The sequence below is a fragment of the Herpailurus yagouaroundi genome, unplaced genomic scaffold (genome assembly GCF_014898765.1).
Source record: "Herpailurus yagouaroundi ecotype Mexico unplaced genomic scaffold, PumYag 29, whole genome shotgun sequence".
NCBI classification, from domain to species: domain Eukaryota; kingdom Metazoa; phylum Chordata; class Mammalia; order Carnivora; family Felidae; genus Herpailurus; species Herpailurus yagouaroundi.
In genome coordinates, this window is record NW_024412377.1 from 113,496,349 (window position 1) to 113,513,754 (window position 17,406).

General features: G+C 39.8%; 1 protein-coding gene across 2 annotated transcripts in view; it reads right to left on the reverse strand.

Moving 5' to 3' along the window:
* RAB3C (RAB3C, member RAS oncogene family) overlaps positions 1-17,406 on the reverse strand; it is a 303,174-nt gene that overhangs the window by 265,603 nt on the left and 20,165 nt on the right. For both annotated transcript variants that reach the window (XM_040452683.1, XM_040452677.1), the window contains exon 2: positions 15,757-15,984. In XM_040452683.1, the coding sequence (XP_040308617.1) occupies positions 15,757-15,984 (228 nt within the window). The remainder of the gene's footprint in view (positions 1-15,756; positions 15,985-17,406) is intronic.

Genomic DNA, 17,406 nt, shown 5'->3' on the forward strand with positions numbered 1-17,406 from the left:
TTACTCATTTTCTCATTCAGATACGGCTGCAAAATAAAAACTGCCTTCTGGTTTGTCCTCCATTTGCAATGGAGCTCTGAACCTCAAACCTGGTTTCCAGGAAAGCCAAGTATTGTCAGAGGATCTCCTTTCTTTCATCTGCCCACATGTGGGAGGATAAAGCAGTACCTCTCTATAAAGATGTACCTTTCCAAATATGGGTCAACAATGCTGTAACCTCCTGCTAATAGTGTTCACAGTTTTTTGAGGCCTAGAGGAGTGGTACTCAAAATGTGGTCTGGGAGCCCCCAAACCCTTTCAGAAGGTCCTGAGGTCGAAATTCATTTAAAAATAACACAAAGCTGTTATTTGCTTTTTCCATTCTCATTCTTTCACAGGTGTACTGTGGAGTTTTCCAGAGGTGACATGACATGTGTTATAGCAACAGACTGAATGAGCAAGCAGATATGAAAATCCAGCTGTCCCCAGTAAGCCACATATTTAAAAAATTCGCAAAAATATAAAACAATATCATTCTTCTCACTTCTTTTGTTTTTCAAAATGTAGCCATTTTTCATTAAAAGTATGTAATTTATGTTTACACGCAATATGCTGTTATTTTAAAGTGAATTAATATTTAAATTTTTTCAGCTTTAATTTCTAATATAGTAAATATCAATAGATATCACCTACATATACATACAAGCTCTTTTGGGTCCTCAATAATTTTTAAGGGTGTAAAAGGGCCCCAAAATTATGAGAACCATACGAGGCACATTATACATACTATCTTATTCTGCAGAATAACCCTACAAGGCAAAGATTCATATCCTTATTTTATAGAAAATGAAACCAAGACATAACAGAGTTAAAGAATTTTCCCAGAATGAAACCACCAGACACCAAAACCCATTATTTCTTCTTGTGCTCTTTTGTTGCTCTTATTAAAGCTGGCCTTGTGTTTGGCTTACTTATGAGACTGAATATACAAACAGACAACGGGCAGACCATACGTCAAAAAAGAACTTATACCCACAACCTGCACCAACCTGTCCAGGAAGCCAAGCCTCTTATCTTCAATAAGCAACCAAGGAATCCAGTCTGCTGTAAGTCACACTTACAGGGAACCAGATTGCTACCTCTACTGACAATCCAGGAAACTAAATAATTATTTCTGTAACAATTGGCCCCAAAAGGTCAGGACTTGATTAATAACTGGCAGTTGTCCCCACTTCCAACTTAGGAGGAAGCCAAACATGTATCCCTAACCAGTGATAAAGGATGCCCCACTTCTAGTTAGTCCATGTACAATGTCTCTGCCAATAACTTGCAATAAGGACACACCTGAAGACTTCCCCTTCCTCCACTAGAAAGCCTTCCTACTCCTCTGCCCGCCTTTCAGTCTCTGCCAAAACCCAAACGATGGTGGACGACTCCCTTGCTGTATCAAACTCAATGTAAATAGCCTTTGCTTTCCTCATTTGGTTGCTCTTCACTATCTCCATACTTGCTTTGATACCATTATCCTCTAAGTCGCCAGAAGATAGGAAGCTTAAAAACCCTTGGTTCCCTCTCCTCCAGGGTTTAGCACTTTGCACAACACATAGCAACCACTATGCCTAGTCATTTAGGACAAACACACACTGTGTCACTAAAATACAGTGACTGCCTGGTGACGTGGCTATTCTCTCCACACTGCCTAGACGAGGAGGGTTGTACCCACACAAACTCCCACATCACTTATTGCCAAACATTTGAGCATGTGAGACCAAAATAATATAAATAATAAATAAATACATATGGCTACTGTATTTATGAGAACTGCCATATTTTTCCTAAGAAAGGTTTTTTTTTTTAATTTTTATGTTATTTATTTTTGAGACAGACAGAAACAGAGCCTGAGTCGGGGAGAGGCAGAGAGAGAGGGAGACACAGAATCGGAAGCAGGCTCCAGGCTCTGAGTTGTCAGCACAGAGCCCCACATGGCCCTCGAACCCACCAACCGTGAGATCGTGACCTGAGCCAAAGTTGGACGCTCAACTGACTGGGCCACCCAGGTGCCCCAAGAAAAGTTTAAAAAGAAACCCACCATCTATCAGATTACCAAAAGAGTGGGAAGAAATTAATTAAAATAAATGATATTACTTTAATTGTAGAAGTTTCTTAAAATTGAAGAATTTAGCTTTCTGAAGAAACACATTGCCTTGTTCTTCCTTTGGAGACACATGTGTTAGAGCCCAGCGTGGGTCACGGTTGGCATTTGGGAATATGCTTACACAGCCTCACAGAGCAGAGGGGCCAACTCCAAACTCTGCAACTTGTGCATCACACAGGTTTTCCCCGCCTCTCTGTGACTGAACCATATACCTCGATGGCTTTTGTTGCCAAAGTTCCCAGACCATTTGCATTCCCTTTACAGAGGATATGGCACTTCAGAGAGGATTTGATAAAGGCCCTGGGTTCACTGGTATTTTTTTCCATGCAGACATTCACTCAGTTTTGAGTGAACATTAATGTATTTCCTTCTGAAGCAGACACGAATGGCCGTATAGTGTTCAAAGTGCCAACTCATTAGCAGTATCTTGAGCTTTCAGTAAAATTATCCAATGAATGCCCACTGGAACAATTAAGAAGGACCATATGGATAGTCAAAACAAAATAGAACTCTGAAGTGTACATTATTCAAATTATCAGGAGTATGAATACATGAACACAATACCATATAACATCTATAATTCAAAGTTTCTAAAATGTGCATTTGGGCTCTACACCTTATTTAATAAATGAACAGTTTTATACAGAAAATATTAATTCCAAACTATCTTCTTCATTGTACTAAATATGTGCTTTGCCTTTCCAGACCCTCACTTTATCCAATTCCACCCTACTCTGTGCTGTGGGGGCCTAACCTCAATGAACCGCTAAAACAGAGCTATTTTGGGGGGCTCCTGGATGGCTCAGTTGGCTAAGTGTCTGACTCTTGACTTCAGTTCAGGTCATGATCTCACAAAATGTAGGATCAAGCCCCACATGGGGTTCTGTGCCAAAAACGTGGAGCCTGCTTATGATTCTCTCTCTCTCGGGGCGCCTGGGTGGCTCAGTCGGTTAAGCGTCCGACTTCGGCTCAGGTCATGATCTCACGGTCCGTGGGTTCGAGCCCCGTGTCAGGCTCTGGGCTGATGGCTCAGAGCCTGGACCCTGCTTCCAATTCTGTGTCTCCCTTTCTCTGCCCCCTCCCCCGTTCATGCTCTGTCTCTCTCTGTCTCAAAAATAAATAAACATTAAAAAAAATTAAAAAGAAAAGGATTCTCTCTCTCTCTCTCTCTCTCTCTGTGCCCCTCCCCTGATTGCACTCTTATGCGTGTGCTCTCTCTCTCTCTCAAAATAAATAAATAAACATAAAAAAAAAAAAAAAAAACAGAGCACCTTTGCAGGCTACTCAGGAAAGGGGGCTCAGCCAATGACAGGTACAGGTACAGGTGAAAGGTCAGAGGGCAGGATAAATGAGAGGTCTGGGCATTTCTTCCTTTGGCCCCTTCCTTGCTGAGTCATTGATTGGCAGAGGCTGTGCTATTCAAAGACCAAGGCTCAGTCTACTGGGTCTCTTGGGCTCCTTCTACCTGTATAGGTACAGCTCTTTCTGGTTCCCATTCCCATCAGTCCAAGTGGTGGTAATAGCCCTGCGGTCTGCAGCATCCCTGAGTGCAGCCTTAAATACTACAGATATCTTTGTAAAAATCAATAAACTGTCCTCAATTGTCCAGTGTGTTTCTCTCCCAAACCCTGTTGATACATTCACCCACTTCAACTCTTTTCAATTTGTCTCCCTTGTTCTTCTATTTTTAGGTTATACTCTATAATTTTGCCCATGATGCTTGATAGACATTCTAAGATTGATTAAATTGTTTGCAAAGATGGAAGATTTTTGAACTTTTTGTGGAGACCTTGCCTTGCATTTCTTCGTAATGATTAGCAGGCTGACCAAAGTGATCTTTATCCACTGATGCTTATATTGCTATTTCTTTTAACGTGCTGATTGAGTTGCCACTGTGGTATTGACCAGGACTACCAAAGTTAGTGTTATGAGAGCAAAAGTGGAAGAGAAAACAAGAACATCCCTAACTGAAAATAAGTACTATCCAGCTTAGGAAATGCTGTACTTTCTTCCTTAAATCTGACTTGGGAAATAAATATGGAGTAATTAGGGACACCTGGGTGGCTTAGGTGGTTGAGCATCCCTCTCAGCTTGGTTTCAGCTTAGGTCATGATCTCATGTTTCATGAGTTTGAGCTCTGCATTGGGCTCTGTGCTGACAGAATGGAGACTGGTTAGAATTCTCTCTCTCTCTCTCTCTCTCTCTCTCTCTTTCTCTCTCTCTCTCTCCCTCTATCTCTATCTCTTTCTCCCTCTCTCTCTGTCTCTGCCCCCCCCCCGATTGCTTGCTCACTTTCTTTCTCTCTCTCTCTCAAAATAAATAAATAAAATTTTAAAAATCATTATTAAATAAATAAATAAATATGGAGTAATTAAAAGGTTCATTTGTACCCAGATTTAAGCTGTGTTTAAAAAAATTTTTTTTCAACGTTTATTTATTTTTGGGACAGAGAGAGACAGAGCATGAACGGGGGAGGGGCAGAGAGAGAAGGAGACACAGAATCGGAAACAGGCTCCAGGTTCTGAGCCATCAGCCCAGAGCCCGACGCGGGGCTCGAACTCAGGGACTGCGAGATCGTGACCTGGCTGAAGTCGGACGCTTAACCGACTGCGCCACCCAGGCGCCCCGTTAAGCTGTGTTTAAACACGCCAGAACGACTAGTCAGTTCGGTATCACTTTAAACAAATCAACAGAAAAATAACAATGGGTGACTTAGTGACAGAGGCATAACTTACAGCTAAAATCATTAACTGCCAGTGATACTAGGCAATATCCTGAGGAAATTATTCCCTGTGTTTTAATAACAACTCTCCCCATGAATTCAGTGATTTTTAATTGTTTTTGTTACAGAGAAAGATACCAATTTTATGAACACTTAAACAGCTGTATGGGTTTGCCTTCCCTGTACAGTTGATGAGTTTATCTAAATGTAAAGATGGCTTAAAAATACCACAAAACAACTCAACAACACGGCTGACTACCCTTGGGCATATCAAAATTTCCTCTTGGCTGGTGAAAGATCCCCAGGTGTCCTAAAAATGCTTCACCTTGTCAATTTGTTTGTATATTTTATCACCATGTTAGAACACCAAAATTAAGTTCTTCATATAAATGTCTGCCTATTTTGGAACTAGAAATTTATTTGCAGTTACAGAAAGTATGGAGTAAAACCGGTGATGTCAATATTGGAAAATGCAGGTGGAAAGAAAGAAAAATGACTTCTTTATTGAGCACATTCAATGCATCAGGAACTATGCTAAGAATTTTATAAACATCATTTTATTTAATCTTTACAAAAAGACTATAAGCAAAGTATTTTTATTTTCCCCAGTTTACAGATGGGAAAACTGAGGCACAGAGAAGTTAATTAACTTGCCCAGGGTCACAACAGAAGCCTTAGGACTAAAATTTGAACTCAGATAGCCTAGCTTCAGAGCCCATTTTTAATGACAAAACCACTAAGTAATATTTCTGATCCAAGTAAGTCTAGAATAGGCCTAAGGTTAAAATAATACCAACGTGATCAGGCAGATTTAACATTTTAGGTGATGACTACATGGAGATAACAATATAGTAGCAAAGGGAGGCTTCTGAGAGGTCGAATTAGACTTTCCAGCATCCTCAAACCAAAGCTCATGCATATTAATAAAAAGATTCTCTTACTCTCACCTTGGGCCACTGTGATCTCAAGTCACCTAATGACAGTGAATGTGATTTATAAAATGATATGATGGAGGTAAAAAGTTTAGAATGGCAAAGGAAAGCAACTGGCAACATGAAGGGAGACAAAGTGATATTGAAGAAAGAATATATATATATATATATATATATATATATATATATATATATATATTCTATATAATGGCCTAGGGGCACCAGGGTGGCTCAGTCGGTTAAGCATCCAACTTCAGCTCAGGTCATGATCTCAGGGTTTGTGAGCTCAAGCCCCACTTCAGGCTCTGCACTGACAGTGTCGTATTCTCTCTCTGTCTCCCTCTCTCTCTGCCTCTTGCTCAAAAATAAATAAAATAAATAAATTTTAAATATATATATAATAAAAAAATAGAATGGCTTAAGACTAGAGAAAATATCTGGTGACCACTGAGTAGAGTAGTCATGTCTGAAGGGTTCATTCTGATAATCCTGACAGTCCAAAACAAATTGACTCATTTTTCATGGCCTCTTAAGGTAAGTAAATGTACAACAAAGAAAGAGTTTAATTACAATGTTTAATTTGCTTAAAGTTTCCGCAATTTAAATAGTCTGGAACTGAACTTATGCCGAATCCCCATTCTCTGCTACCAATGTGGCATTCCCATTTTCAAAAGGTTTGAGATCAGCATTCTTGGCTAGAAGTCCCTGTATGAACTGGGCTGACTGGAAGATCACAAAAGATATCAATCTGGATGGGATATATGATTATGGCACACTTCTGTAAAAAACTTACTCCATTGATTTTGGATACTTCCTGATTTTTTTTTCTAAATCAGGGAGTTAAAACATTGAAAGTTACTCTAAAAAGCAGTGGAGAAAGCTATGTGCCCAGGAGAAAACTATTTAACCTCTCAGAGTCTTGGTTTCCTCCACGTTTAAAAAGATCTCTACAGATACCAACATTCCAAAGTTGTTGGAAGTGCTAAAAATATAATCTGCTCAGTGGCTCACCCAGAGCAATGCCTCAGAAGTGGCACCTACAGAGAGAGGGTGCACCAAAATGGGTTCATAAAGGCTCCAAAGCTGGGCGGCTCCCATTCAGATCTGCTAACTACCTGTTAGCTGTGAGACCTTGGGTGAGTTATTCACACTCTCTGCCCCTCAGTTTTCTCATGTGTAAACTGAAGACAAGAATGGCATCTTGTGTCATAGACTTCACACCCACGAATGTGTTCCACTACACCTGGCACATTAGGGATCACTCAATGTCATTTGCCCCAGGAAATCTAGAGTCCTGCCCCAATGTCCGTTCTCTATCCTGCTGGCTCAAAACACCTTTACCCACACACTCCGACTGTACGTTCCTCTCTTGTACTAGTTGTAACTGCTTATCAGCCACATGCGTCTTTCAGTCCCTCCAGACCAGCAGATAAAATTTCCCCAAAATAGTGGTGAACTGCTATGAAGCTGACAGAAGATTAAGCTTTAGGTTCCTTCTAAGGGGGGCCAGTAATAGGTTCACATGGTCATGTGCTTTTTGATACTTTTGCAAAAGTAATGCATTTTTATACTTGTTCCTTAGTTTTTACCAATCTGTCAAAGCTATAGGCTCCAATAATCTAAATCTACACCTGCTCAAATGGGAGGCAAAATGGGAGAAAAGTGAAGATCTGATAAACAAAGAGTAAGCAACAAGCACTCTATATGAAGCTATAGCGGAAAAAAAAACCCAGAAAGCAGAAACTTTTGAAATGGGGGGTGGGGGGGGGACGGAAAGAGGGGAGGGGAGAGAGAGAGAGAGAGACACAGGGAGGAGAGAGAGGAAGGGAACATGAACACTCATCCTTATTCTTCAATGTTCAGCTCCTTCTCATCCTTTGGGTCTCAGCCCAGTTACTTCATATAAACCCTTCTTGACCATTTAACAAAAGCAAACTTCCCTGCCCTTGTTGCTATCTTTCATTTGTTATAGTGCTGATTATTTATCCACAACACCATCACCATCAGATTTTCTGAGCATTTACTTTCAATTTCAAATTCCTTCACAGAGTCCGTGTCTTACTCATTTATTGAGTAGAAACTCAATAAATGTTGGTTGAGTAAATGAATGAGTGAATCAATGAGCAAATAATTCTGTTTCATTTGTCGGTTTATGGCTCAGATGTAGACGCCCTCAAGAAACCTTCCCAAAGTCCCCAAGACTGGGTTAGGCTTCTTTCCTGTGTAACCTCTGTTCATGTCTCCAGAGCATTTATCACAGCAGATGGAATTCTCTCTTCACTCTCTACCTCCCCACCAGACAGTTGGCTCCTGTGGCAGACCCTGTGTATCCTTTACCATTACGTCCCCCAGCACCTACCACAGTGCCTGCCACAGAGTAGAACCCAGCATATATTTGATCCAATTAAATTATTTGTCTGAAGGTTGGTACACTATTTTTAAGAAAGAAGAAAACTAACATTTACTGTTAGCTCTGTGTCTAGTATTGAACAATTATAAAAAAAAATTATTATGGCAAATACCTAGCAGATAAGGGGTATCAGGATTGAAACCCAGTATTACCTTTCTCAGTCTCTCAGGGAAAGAGCAGATGCTAGGTTAGAACACATACGAAGGGGGAAAAGAGCATACAGGTGACAGTACCAGCAATGGTCTTGGCAGCTGCCACCGGCTTCAGTGGTTCTCTTGAGGAACTCACCTGGGCAGAAAAGGGTGGTTCCTTCTAAATAGATGAAAAAATGTGAACACCATCCTGAAATACATGTGTAGGGTGACTGGGTTAAATGAGCACCAAATGCAAAGATTACAGGTGGAAATATTTTCCAATTCCATTTTACTCAGACTCTTCTTTCTGCCCCTTCTTGATATGCACGTTCCCATCCGTGAAAACAGGCATTCCAGAAATGTACAGGAAGAAGCTAGTTGAATGTGTTCCAATCCATCCTGCTGTGTATATCTATGTGTTTTAAACACAGATAATGCACAACCCACTCATGCTGGTGGATAGTAAGTTAAAAGCAAAACAAGTGATTTCTTTCTGTAACTATAAATAATTTCTTAGAATAGGTAATCAAGAAATAGGAAAAAATATAGAGTAATTATATAGTGTGCAAAAGTACTTGCTAAGAATTAACATATGTAGGATTCTAGATTGAATAACCTAAAGAGCTCAAAGAAATCACTTGGCCTTCCTGGACCTCATTTATATCACATGATCAAGTACATGTGGGCTTTGGACTCCGTGCTGTGCTGAGTATGCCGCCTCTAATATATCCTAGCTATGACCTTGAGAAAATTCCTTTATCTTTCTGATTCTCTGTTTCTGCATCTATAAAACAGGGCTAATAATACCACCTTCCCTCGTGGGAAAAAATACATTCTAAAATGCATAAAGCATAAAGTGTTTCCTTTGTGGGTAAAACTGGGTTCAGTAAATGATGCTATTATCAGTCATACCATCAAATGAGGAGTTAAGCCAGAAAATGTGAAAGATCGTTTCCGGATCCAATTTTCTAGGTCTCCAAATGCTCAGACCAGGAAATGCACTGAGCCTATGGTAAGAGTATTTGAAATCACAAGAATTTGACTCAGTAGAATAAATGAAAGAAGCCACCCCTGGGGCTCCAAGACCCGCCTTCTTTATTAAACATGTGTTTCATTTTCTATATTCTCATGTGTTGACACCCAGCGCCTTGTGGACCCTGGAGGGACTGCCCTTCTCAGAGTTAGCCAACTCCTAGAGATATTAAACAACTTGCCAGCTCACTCTTCTGATGCAAAGGAACAAATCCAGAGCTCATACCATCAACCACCTCTCTTACTGGGCTCTGACACTTTGAGCCACTATCCACCTCCCTTAATCACTCCTGAGCCAGATAACCAGTGTCTCTATGTCCCCTGAGCAGACAGACATAGGGTCTGCTGAAATTATTCAAACTAGCAATCCTAAATCTGCTGTGCCCAGTCATTCCACAGAAACCACAACAGAGGCTCTTATCACACACCCCTAAGAACCTCCTAATGCACCCTGGTGATTCACCTCATTCCCCTTGTGCCTCCCTCCTCTAGCCCATGCGTCCTTCTCCTGGAAACCATGAGTATAAAAAACTATCTTCTGTTTGTTGTTAATGGCAGTTGTCTCCTGATCTGTTGGCCTGGCCATACTTCAATAATAATAAAACTTGTATTTTCAAACACTGTCTTCCTCCATGCCTCCCCTAGGGAAGCAGGACTTAGGTCCCTCTCTGGGTTTACTAGTCCATCTCTTGCATTAGATTCTGACTAGTTCCTACCTGAAGACATGGTTACAATACGGGGATCAGAATTCCCTTTAGATGCATGTAGTCCAGCAGCACATACTTGACGAACAGATGGAACCTTTGAGAAAAGGAAACGGTGCCCCTTAGGAAGAGCACAAGGCTCAGTAAGTGGAGAAGGGCCCCACTTGACCCTTTGGTGGGTGCCCTTGCACAGTATACAATGTGCATCTGTGTGTGGCAGCCCTGGACTCTGAACATGCTGAGAATCAGTTTCCAATTAACTCAGCCTGGCCAGAGCTTCAGAAATGAAGGGAGGAAGAAGGGGAAAGAGAGAAAAAGGAAGGAGAAAGGCACAAGGAGTGACAAAAAGCAATGAAAACAGTAATGCCCTCTGCCTTCTGCCTACCTGGCTCCTGTCCATGTAAAACCTATATTACCCAATTGAGCTATGGCTTTTTCAAGTTAAGTCTTCCATTAGTTGGAGTCAACCCTGATTTTAGGACTTAAAAAATGCAGACCCAACTGAAAAAGGATATCCAGGTGCTTTCTTCAAGCAAAGGAAGTTGCTATTTATTCAGGGGAATCACACTGTCAAGTCTGGCTATCTACACAGTCTAATTGCAATAATTGTCAGCACATTCTGCTTTGCAAATTGCTATAAGCCTCAATGCTCTCATCCTAGTAATCTAGATACTAAAAATAAATATAGGTGATATTCTTCGCAATTGATGCTATTTTTTTCAGTCTTCTCATTGGGAAGGCATCCACTTTACACAGCTTTTCTCAAAGCTAAACTATTTTTAAAATGAGAAGCAAAATAATATAGATCCCAGCTGTGAAATATTTTTCATTAAAGTGACAACCACACTAAATTTTTCCCCAATATATTCATAATAGCATTAAACAGACACATAAAAAATTGAAGAACCAGACCAAATACTTGGAATCTCTAAAATTTTGAAAATTTTTGATTTTAGAAGCATAAAAATGATAATAAAATGAAAATTCAGTAAGAAATATAAATTCAGTGAAGGATAAAGGGATTCATAAATATACTAATGGAATACAAAGTTGGTAAATAAGTACAAATGAACATTTCTCTAAACAAGTTTATTCCAATGCAGTAATGAACTTCCACAGAAAGGAGGTGTAACATGTCCATGAAGAAATGTCAGTGGTTTCTAGTAGCTGTTAAAATGCTTTATTTGCATGTGAATTGTTAAAAATCCAGTAAGTAATCCATTTGTGGACTCAGAAACTCCGGATGCAACACATGCAAAAAGCAAACCATCAAGAGGAACGGGGGAGTCTTCCCAGACAGGCACTTCCTCCTGATATTTTAGAAATACTTGAAATCTGGCCTCAAGTTGGATGTCCCTGAGCCTGGTGGATTCCACCGACAATCAAGTAAACTTATCAGAGCGATCATAACACAGCATTTACCTTGAGAATGAACTTGGTGTAGTAGCAATCAGACTGGCTCAACTAGCAGGAGACCTGCTCTGGTACTAATTGTAAGGTAAGGCCAAATATTTATCTTCTCTAAACACCTTGGTTTCCTAACCTGGAAACAGTCCTCTTAATGGACAGTTTAAAACTAATAAAGTAATCAGAATCATATCAACATCCTCAGCCTGTCCAGGTAAAGATATGGAACTTTCAGCCCTACCCCCCTGACCATTCAGAGGGGAAAGGTGCTGCAGGCTGAGTTAATCACTAACTGCCAATGATTTAATTAATCATGACAATCATGCCTGTGTAATGGAAGCTCCATAAGTATCCTAAAGGATGAGGTTCAGAGAGCTTCTGGGTTGGTGAATACATCAACGGTCTAGGAGTATGACATGCCCAGAGAAGGCATGGAAACTGTACCTATCCTCCTGCCCTGAAACTGTCCTACTTTACTCTTCTGTTTAGATGTTACTCAGTTCTATCCTTATAATAAACACATAATAGTAAGTAAACTGTCTTCCTGAGTTCTATAAGCTATCCTAACAAATTATCAACTCTGAGGAGTGGTGTAATGGGAACCCCCCCCCATTTGGAGCCTGTATATCAGAAAAACAACAGACTTGTGATGGGTGTCTGAAGTAAGGGACACCAGTCTTGCAGAACTGAGCCCTTTATATCTGGGGTCCAGGTAATTCCAGGTAGTAAACATCAGAAATGAATTAAATTGTTTGCAGCCAGGTGGTGTCCACAGAGTGTTGAAGGATTAACTGGTCTAGAAAACCCACACATTTGGTTTCAGAAGTGTTGTCAGTAAGATGATTGTGGACACCCTAATGAATTAGTTACAAATTAATGTAAGTACAGAAAAATATTATAAGCTGGGAAAAGTAGTTAATTGACCATTAAATACTAGGAGATGAAAAACTGTAATGCCAAATATATTCCCCCAAAAATGATTTATTAAAGTTGTTATATAACAACTAATAACAACTATGTTATTTAAAATTGTTAAATAACAACTATGCTATACTTACATGATAGCATCAAGCAAGGATCCCTAGAATTACTGTAGGTATACCTATTTTTAGGCACACCACCCTATTTCTCTTTATCCTAACCTCCTCTGCATGCCTCAATTCACTGAAATGGCCAAACTTTTTCAAAATTTTCTTTGACATCCCAGGATACATCATTTAAAATTGCCATCTCCAGAAAAACACCACCATATTCAAGAAAACTTCATAATTTTGTCAGCTTGGTAAAGGGGACTAGAAGCCCAAGCATTAGGCTCTGATAGACATGTCCTGGAGTCAGTAATTCATTACATATGATCTTGGCAAGCTACTAAACTTGCCCCACCTTCAAATTTCTCAAGTAAAATAAGAAGAAGAAGAAATGCAAAGTTGAATTGTTTCAGGAATTAGAGGTAAAGCATAGATAATGCCTGGCATATGGTGTGTGTTCAATAAATGCTAGCTATATATAATGCTTATGCAGTAGGTGTTTGCTTGTAAGAGTATATAACTACTCCATATTAATTTCTTTTTCCAATTATACTATAAGTTCAATGAGCACAAAATCTTTTTATAGTACTTCTTTGGAATGTTTCACAGTCTAGTAGACCAGTTGGTATACAGTAGTGTAAAACCCATTTTCACACCTGTGAAATCACAGGTGCATTAAGAGCTCCTAATTTCCCTAAAGAGGAAGAGAAGAGACTGCTTTAGTTGCAAAGATAACAGTGGCCACCAAACCACAGTTGTGACTAAGGAAAGGGCAAGGGGAAGGATTCCTGAGTTGCTAACCCGTGAAGGAGTGTATCTGTATCCACAGAATGGGAGAATGGAAGCCCTGCAATGAAGTCCTGGGCTGGACTGGGCTGTGAAGAGAGTTGGAGGTTTGGGGAAAATGGTAGATTACGGAGGATTTGATACAAATTTAAAGAGAGTTATATGTGAGAGCTTTTTTGTTGTTGTTTTAATGTTTATTTATTTTTGAGAGGGGGGAGGGGCAGAGAAAGAGGGGGAGCAGAGGATCTGAAGCAGGCTCTGCTGCGCTGACAGCAAGAAGCCTGATTTGGGGCTTGAACTCACAAACAAGGACATCATGACCTGAGCTGAAGTCAGATGGCCAACCGACTGAGCCACCCAGGCTCCCCTTTGTGAGAGCTTTTTGAGTGAAGTTATGGGAAGTGAGAAGTATGAGGAGATCTTTGAGGCAGCTCAAAGATCTGAGGCTTAAGTTAGCTCGGAGAACAACTTTCATCCAAATCTAAGACCTATACAGAAGTAACTTAATTTCAACCCCCAAGAAAAGTCAATGAATCAGCTCTGGCATCATAGTAGCATTGTGTACTTTGAAGAAAATATTTTTAAGTACAAAATACTTTATAATTCTCAAAATAATTTATGTTATTTGAAATACATCTTTTTTACATTAAAAACAGGTAATTATGTACCTATACAAATCATTTCTGTCAAAAACCTAGATTGAGAAGTTACTAGAGATTATTAGATTGACTTAACACACGAAGCTGGCGTTTTACCTAAATGATCATGACAGCCATCTTTAAGCATGTGTAAGGTATAAGGAGAAACTAGGAGCTGTCAGCCAAAGGAAGGACTGTTATTTTAGCAGCAGAAAAAAACATGGTCAGCGAGTTGAGAGATGTGTGGTTACAAAATTAATTTAATTTTCAATTCACCAAATCTCTTCAGAGTTGAGGGACCTTTCTTAAGCCCGAACATGAGAGTCACAGTGATATGACAGTTGGTTGCTTAAAGCTCAAAAGGAAGAGAATGAACCAGGACCCAAATGTGAAGCAATGAACATAGCTCTTTCTATCTCCATAGACAGGGCTGTATATTTAAGTTCCAAAGAGGTACCCTTCCAACAAAAAGGGCTTTGAGGACTGGAAGTGTAGTGAAAGGTCCTCTGACAACTTTTCCAAGCTCTTACACCAGTTCTGTTTAGACTTGGATGACTACTGAATTATAATAAGTAAAATAGTAAGCTGCCCAAAAGGATACCTGTCTGTGTGCATACCTACATCTTTAAAGTTACACCTAAGAACTTTAAGATACTTAAAGGTCACTCGGTTTATACCGATATTTTAATAAAGTGGTATTTATTTTTTAAAAAAAGGTTTATATTTTGCACTCTGGGATTTATCTTTCTTCCAGTTCTCCATATTTGAGGAGGGAGATGTATCATCAGTCCTACAGATTACCCCTGAGGCCAGTGCAAAATGGCAGTAGATATCAGAATTATCTCAGAGGAAGGTGGGAAACATCTCTTGGGAGGAAATACGTGTTTACAGCTCAAGTTAATTTGAGTGGCAGAGGCACAAATAAACAGGGAAAAGGGGCCAAAACACTGCAGAAATGCTCCACACCACTGTACCCATATATTCCATGATATACATAAAATGCTTACTCCACAAATCTCTTTTGGTGTCTCTAACTTTTATTTCATTCTTATATTACCTTAAACCTGTTACCCACATACATTTTTCTTCTGCTTCTCACTTGCTATTGTCCTAATTTTATCCCAAAGATTTAAAGAAACTTTGATCTTCTGCAGGGGTGGGAAGAGGCAAAAAGCTAGTCAAATGGTCTCAAAAGTTAGTGGGAAAACTTCTGCTTAGAGGAAAACTCTGTTTAAAGTAAATATTTTATTTCATTTGTTTTGTTTTGCTTGTGTGAATAAACATAACTCTTAGAGCTGAGAAAAGAAAGTCTGTAAAAGGTAAATAGACCATGTTCAAAGTTTTATGTGGGGCTTTATAAAGGTACCAAACTTAAGTTTTCTCTACATTTGGTCATTGACCTTTTCTTTACAATGCCCAGGACAAGATGGTCCCTATGATCTAAAAGGCTAGATTGACTTTGCCAACTTTGTGGATTACAAAAGTGGCATAGAGAGGGATTCACAGGCTTGTTCAGGGTCATACAGATCATGAAAGGCAGAGTCTAGCTTCTCATTGAGTGTTCCTTCAACCACCAACACAACATATATTTGGATTCTCTTTCTTCTGAAGACTCTAAGAAGCAACACTTCACAATAAGGCATAGTTTAGTCTCCATACCTTAAAGAGGCATCACTCTACTGTCTTTGAAACAGAATTTTCCAAGCAAAGAATCTAGAAATGGAGCCTGTGGACCCATGGGGACAGAACAAGGCAGAAAGTGTCTCTCTTTCATACATCTAGCTTCAATGTCATAGACTGAAGAACATTGTCATTTCAAAGTCACTTACCCAAATCTGAAGCTTGATTCTCTTTTCATTTTTGAATACAGTTTTTACTTTGAAATCGATCCCAACTGTGCTGACGAATGCAGATGTAAAGGAGTCATCCGCATAACGGAACAGGAAAGATGTTTTCCCCACACTGCTATTGCCAATGATGAGCAATTTGAACATGTAGTCAAAGTTCTGATCAGAGGAGTCTTTCTGGCCATACCTGGCATCTTGGGAAGAGGCCATCTGTGATTAAAAAAAAAAAAATGAGGATCAGTCTTCCGTTTGATATGAAGCTAGCAGCACACTCATTATTGGCCTTGCCAGAAACAGATGTCAGACCACTCAGGAGACCAGATGAGAATGCTCCCCAGTTTTCCTCTGATGCTGGTATCCATGGCAATAATTCCCTGCTGTAAGACAGAACAGCAAATCTTACAGCTCTTTCCAGCTGTGTTGGTGTTTGTCACTGCTCAGCATTCAGAACCAATCAAAGACACCAAAGGAGACATCTATGAGGGTTACATGAAAAGCAAAGATATGAGGAACCGGCCAGAGCATGTGGGCTCTGCAACTTTATAATCCCAGTGATGGACACACCAAAGTGGCTGAACAGCAGGGTGTTTCTTACTGAATTATCTGAATTATTAGAGTCTCTCTTATTTCCTAAGAAAGTGCACCCACAGCATGTATCTATTTCATCTATTAACATCACATTAAATCAACATCCTAAAATAAATGGTAGTCCCTTTCAAATTAAAAATGGAGACAGCAAGGGGTGTCTGGGTGGCTCAGTCGGTTAAGCGTCTGACTTCGGGTCAGGCCACGATCTCACATCATGGTTTGTGGGTTCAAGCCCCGCATCAGGCTCTGTGCTGACAGCTCAAAGCCTGGAGCCTACTTTGGATTCTGCATCTCCCTCTCTCTCTGCCCCTCCCCTGCTTGTGCTCTGTCTCTCTCTCTCAAAAGTAAATATTTAAAAAATGACAATGGCAAGTATTTATGGTTCAAGCACTGTGTGAGAAATTTACTGAAACCTCACAACAACCCAATGAAGTAGATTCATATGAAAATGAGAAAAATGACACTCAGAGCTATGATCAGGTAATGTACTCAAATTCACGCAGGTATGAGGGTCAGAAGACCATTCAAGTCAGGTAATATAGCGACAGGGCTCATAATATTAAACTCTACCTTGTTTCTCAATGATGACTAGGGAAATATGCACACGTGCTCTAAAAGACAATGTAGGAAATATTTAATTATGAAATGCATCAATGAAGAATCCCAGCTGGGTTCATACCTTGGCTCTACCATTTCCTGGCTGTGTGACTTTGAGTCGGTTTATTATTTTAAAACGGTGTGCCTCGGTTCTTTCTCTTACTTGACACGGAAATAATTATCATCTAACTTGGAACACTTGTGAAATAATAGATGCTATATCTGGAAAGCAGATATGTGAAGCACCTAGTATAGCATAGACAACGATCTTTATGATTAATTATAAACGCTTTACACAGATGTGGATTTTTTCTCACTTTTTTGAGGACCATCTAAACAGCCATCAAAGCAGATGCTGCATGACTTCTAAACACCATTTGGCTCAATACAGAAAAGGAGTGTTTAGAACAGTAAACCTCACTGATTAGTGTACTTCCTTACATTTTC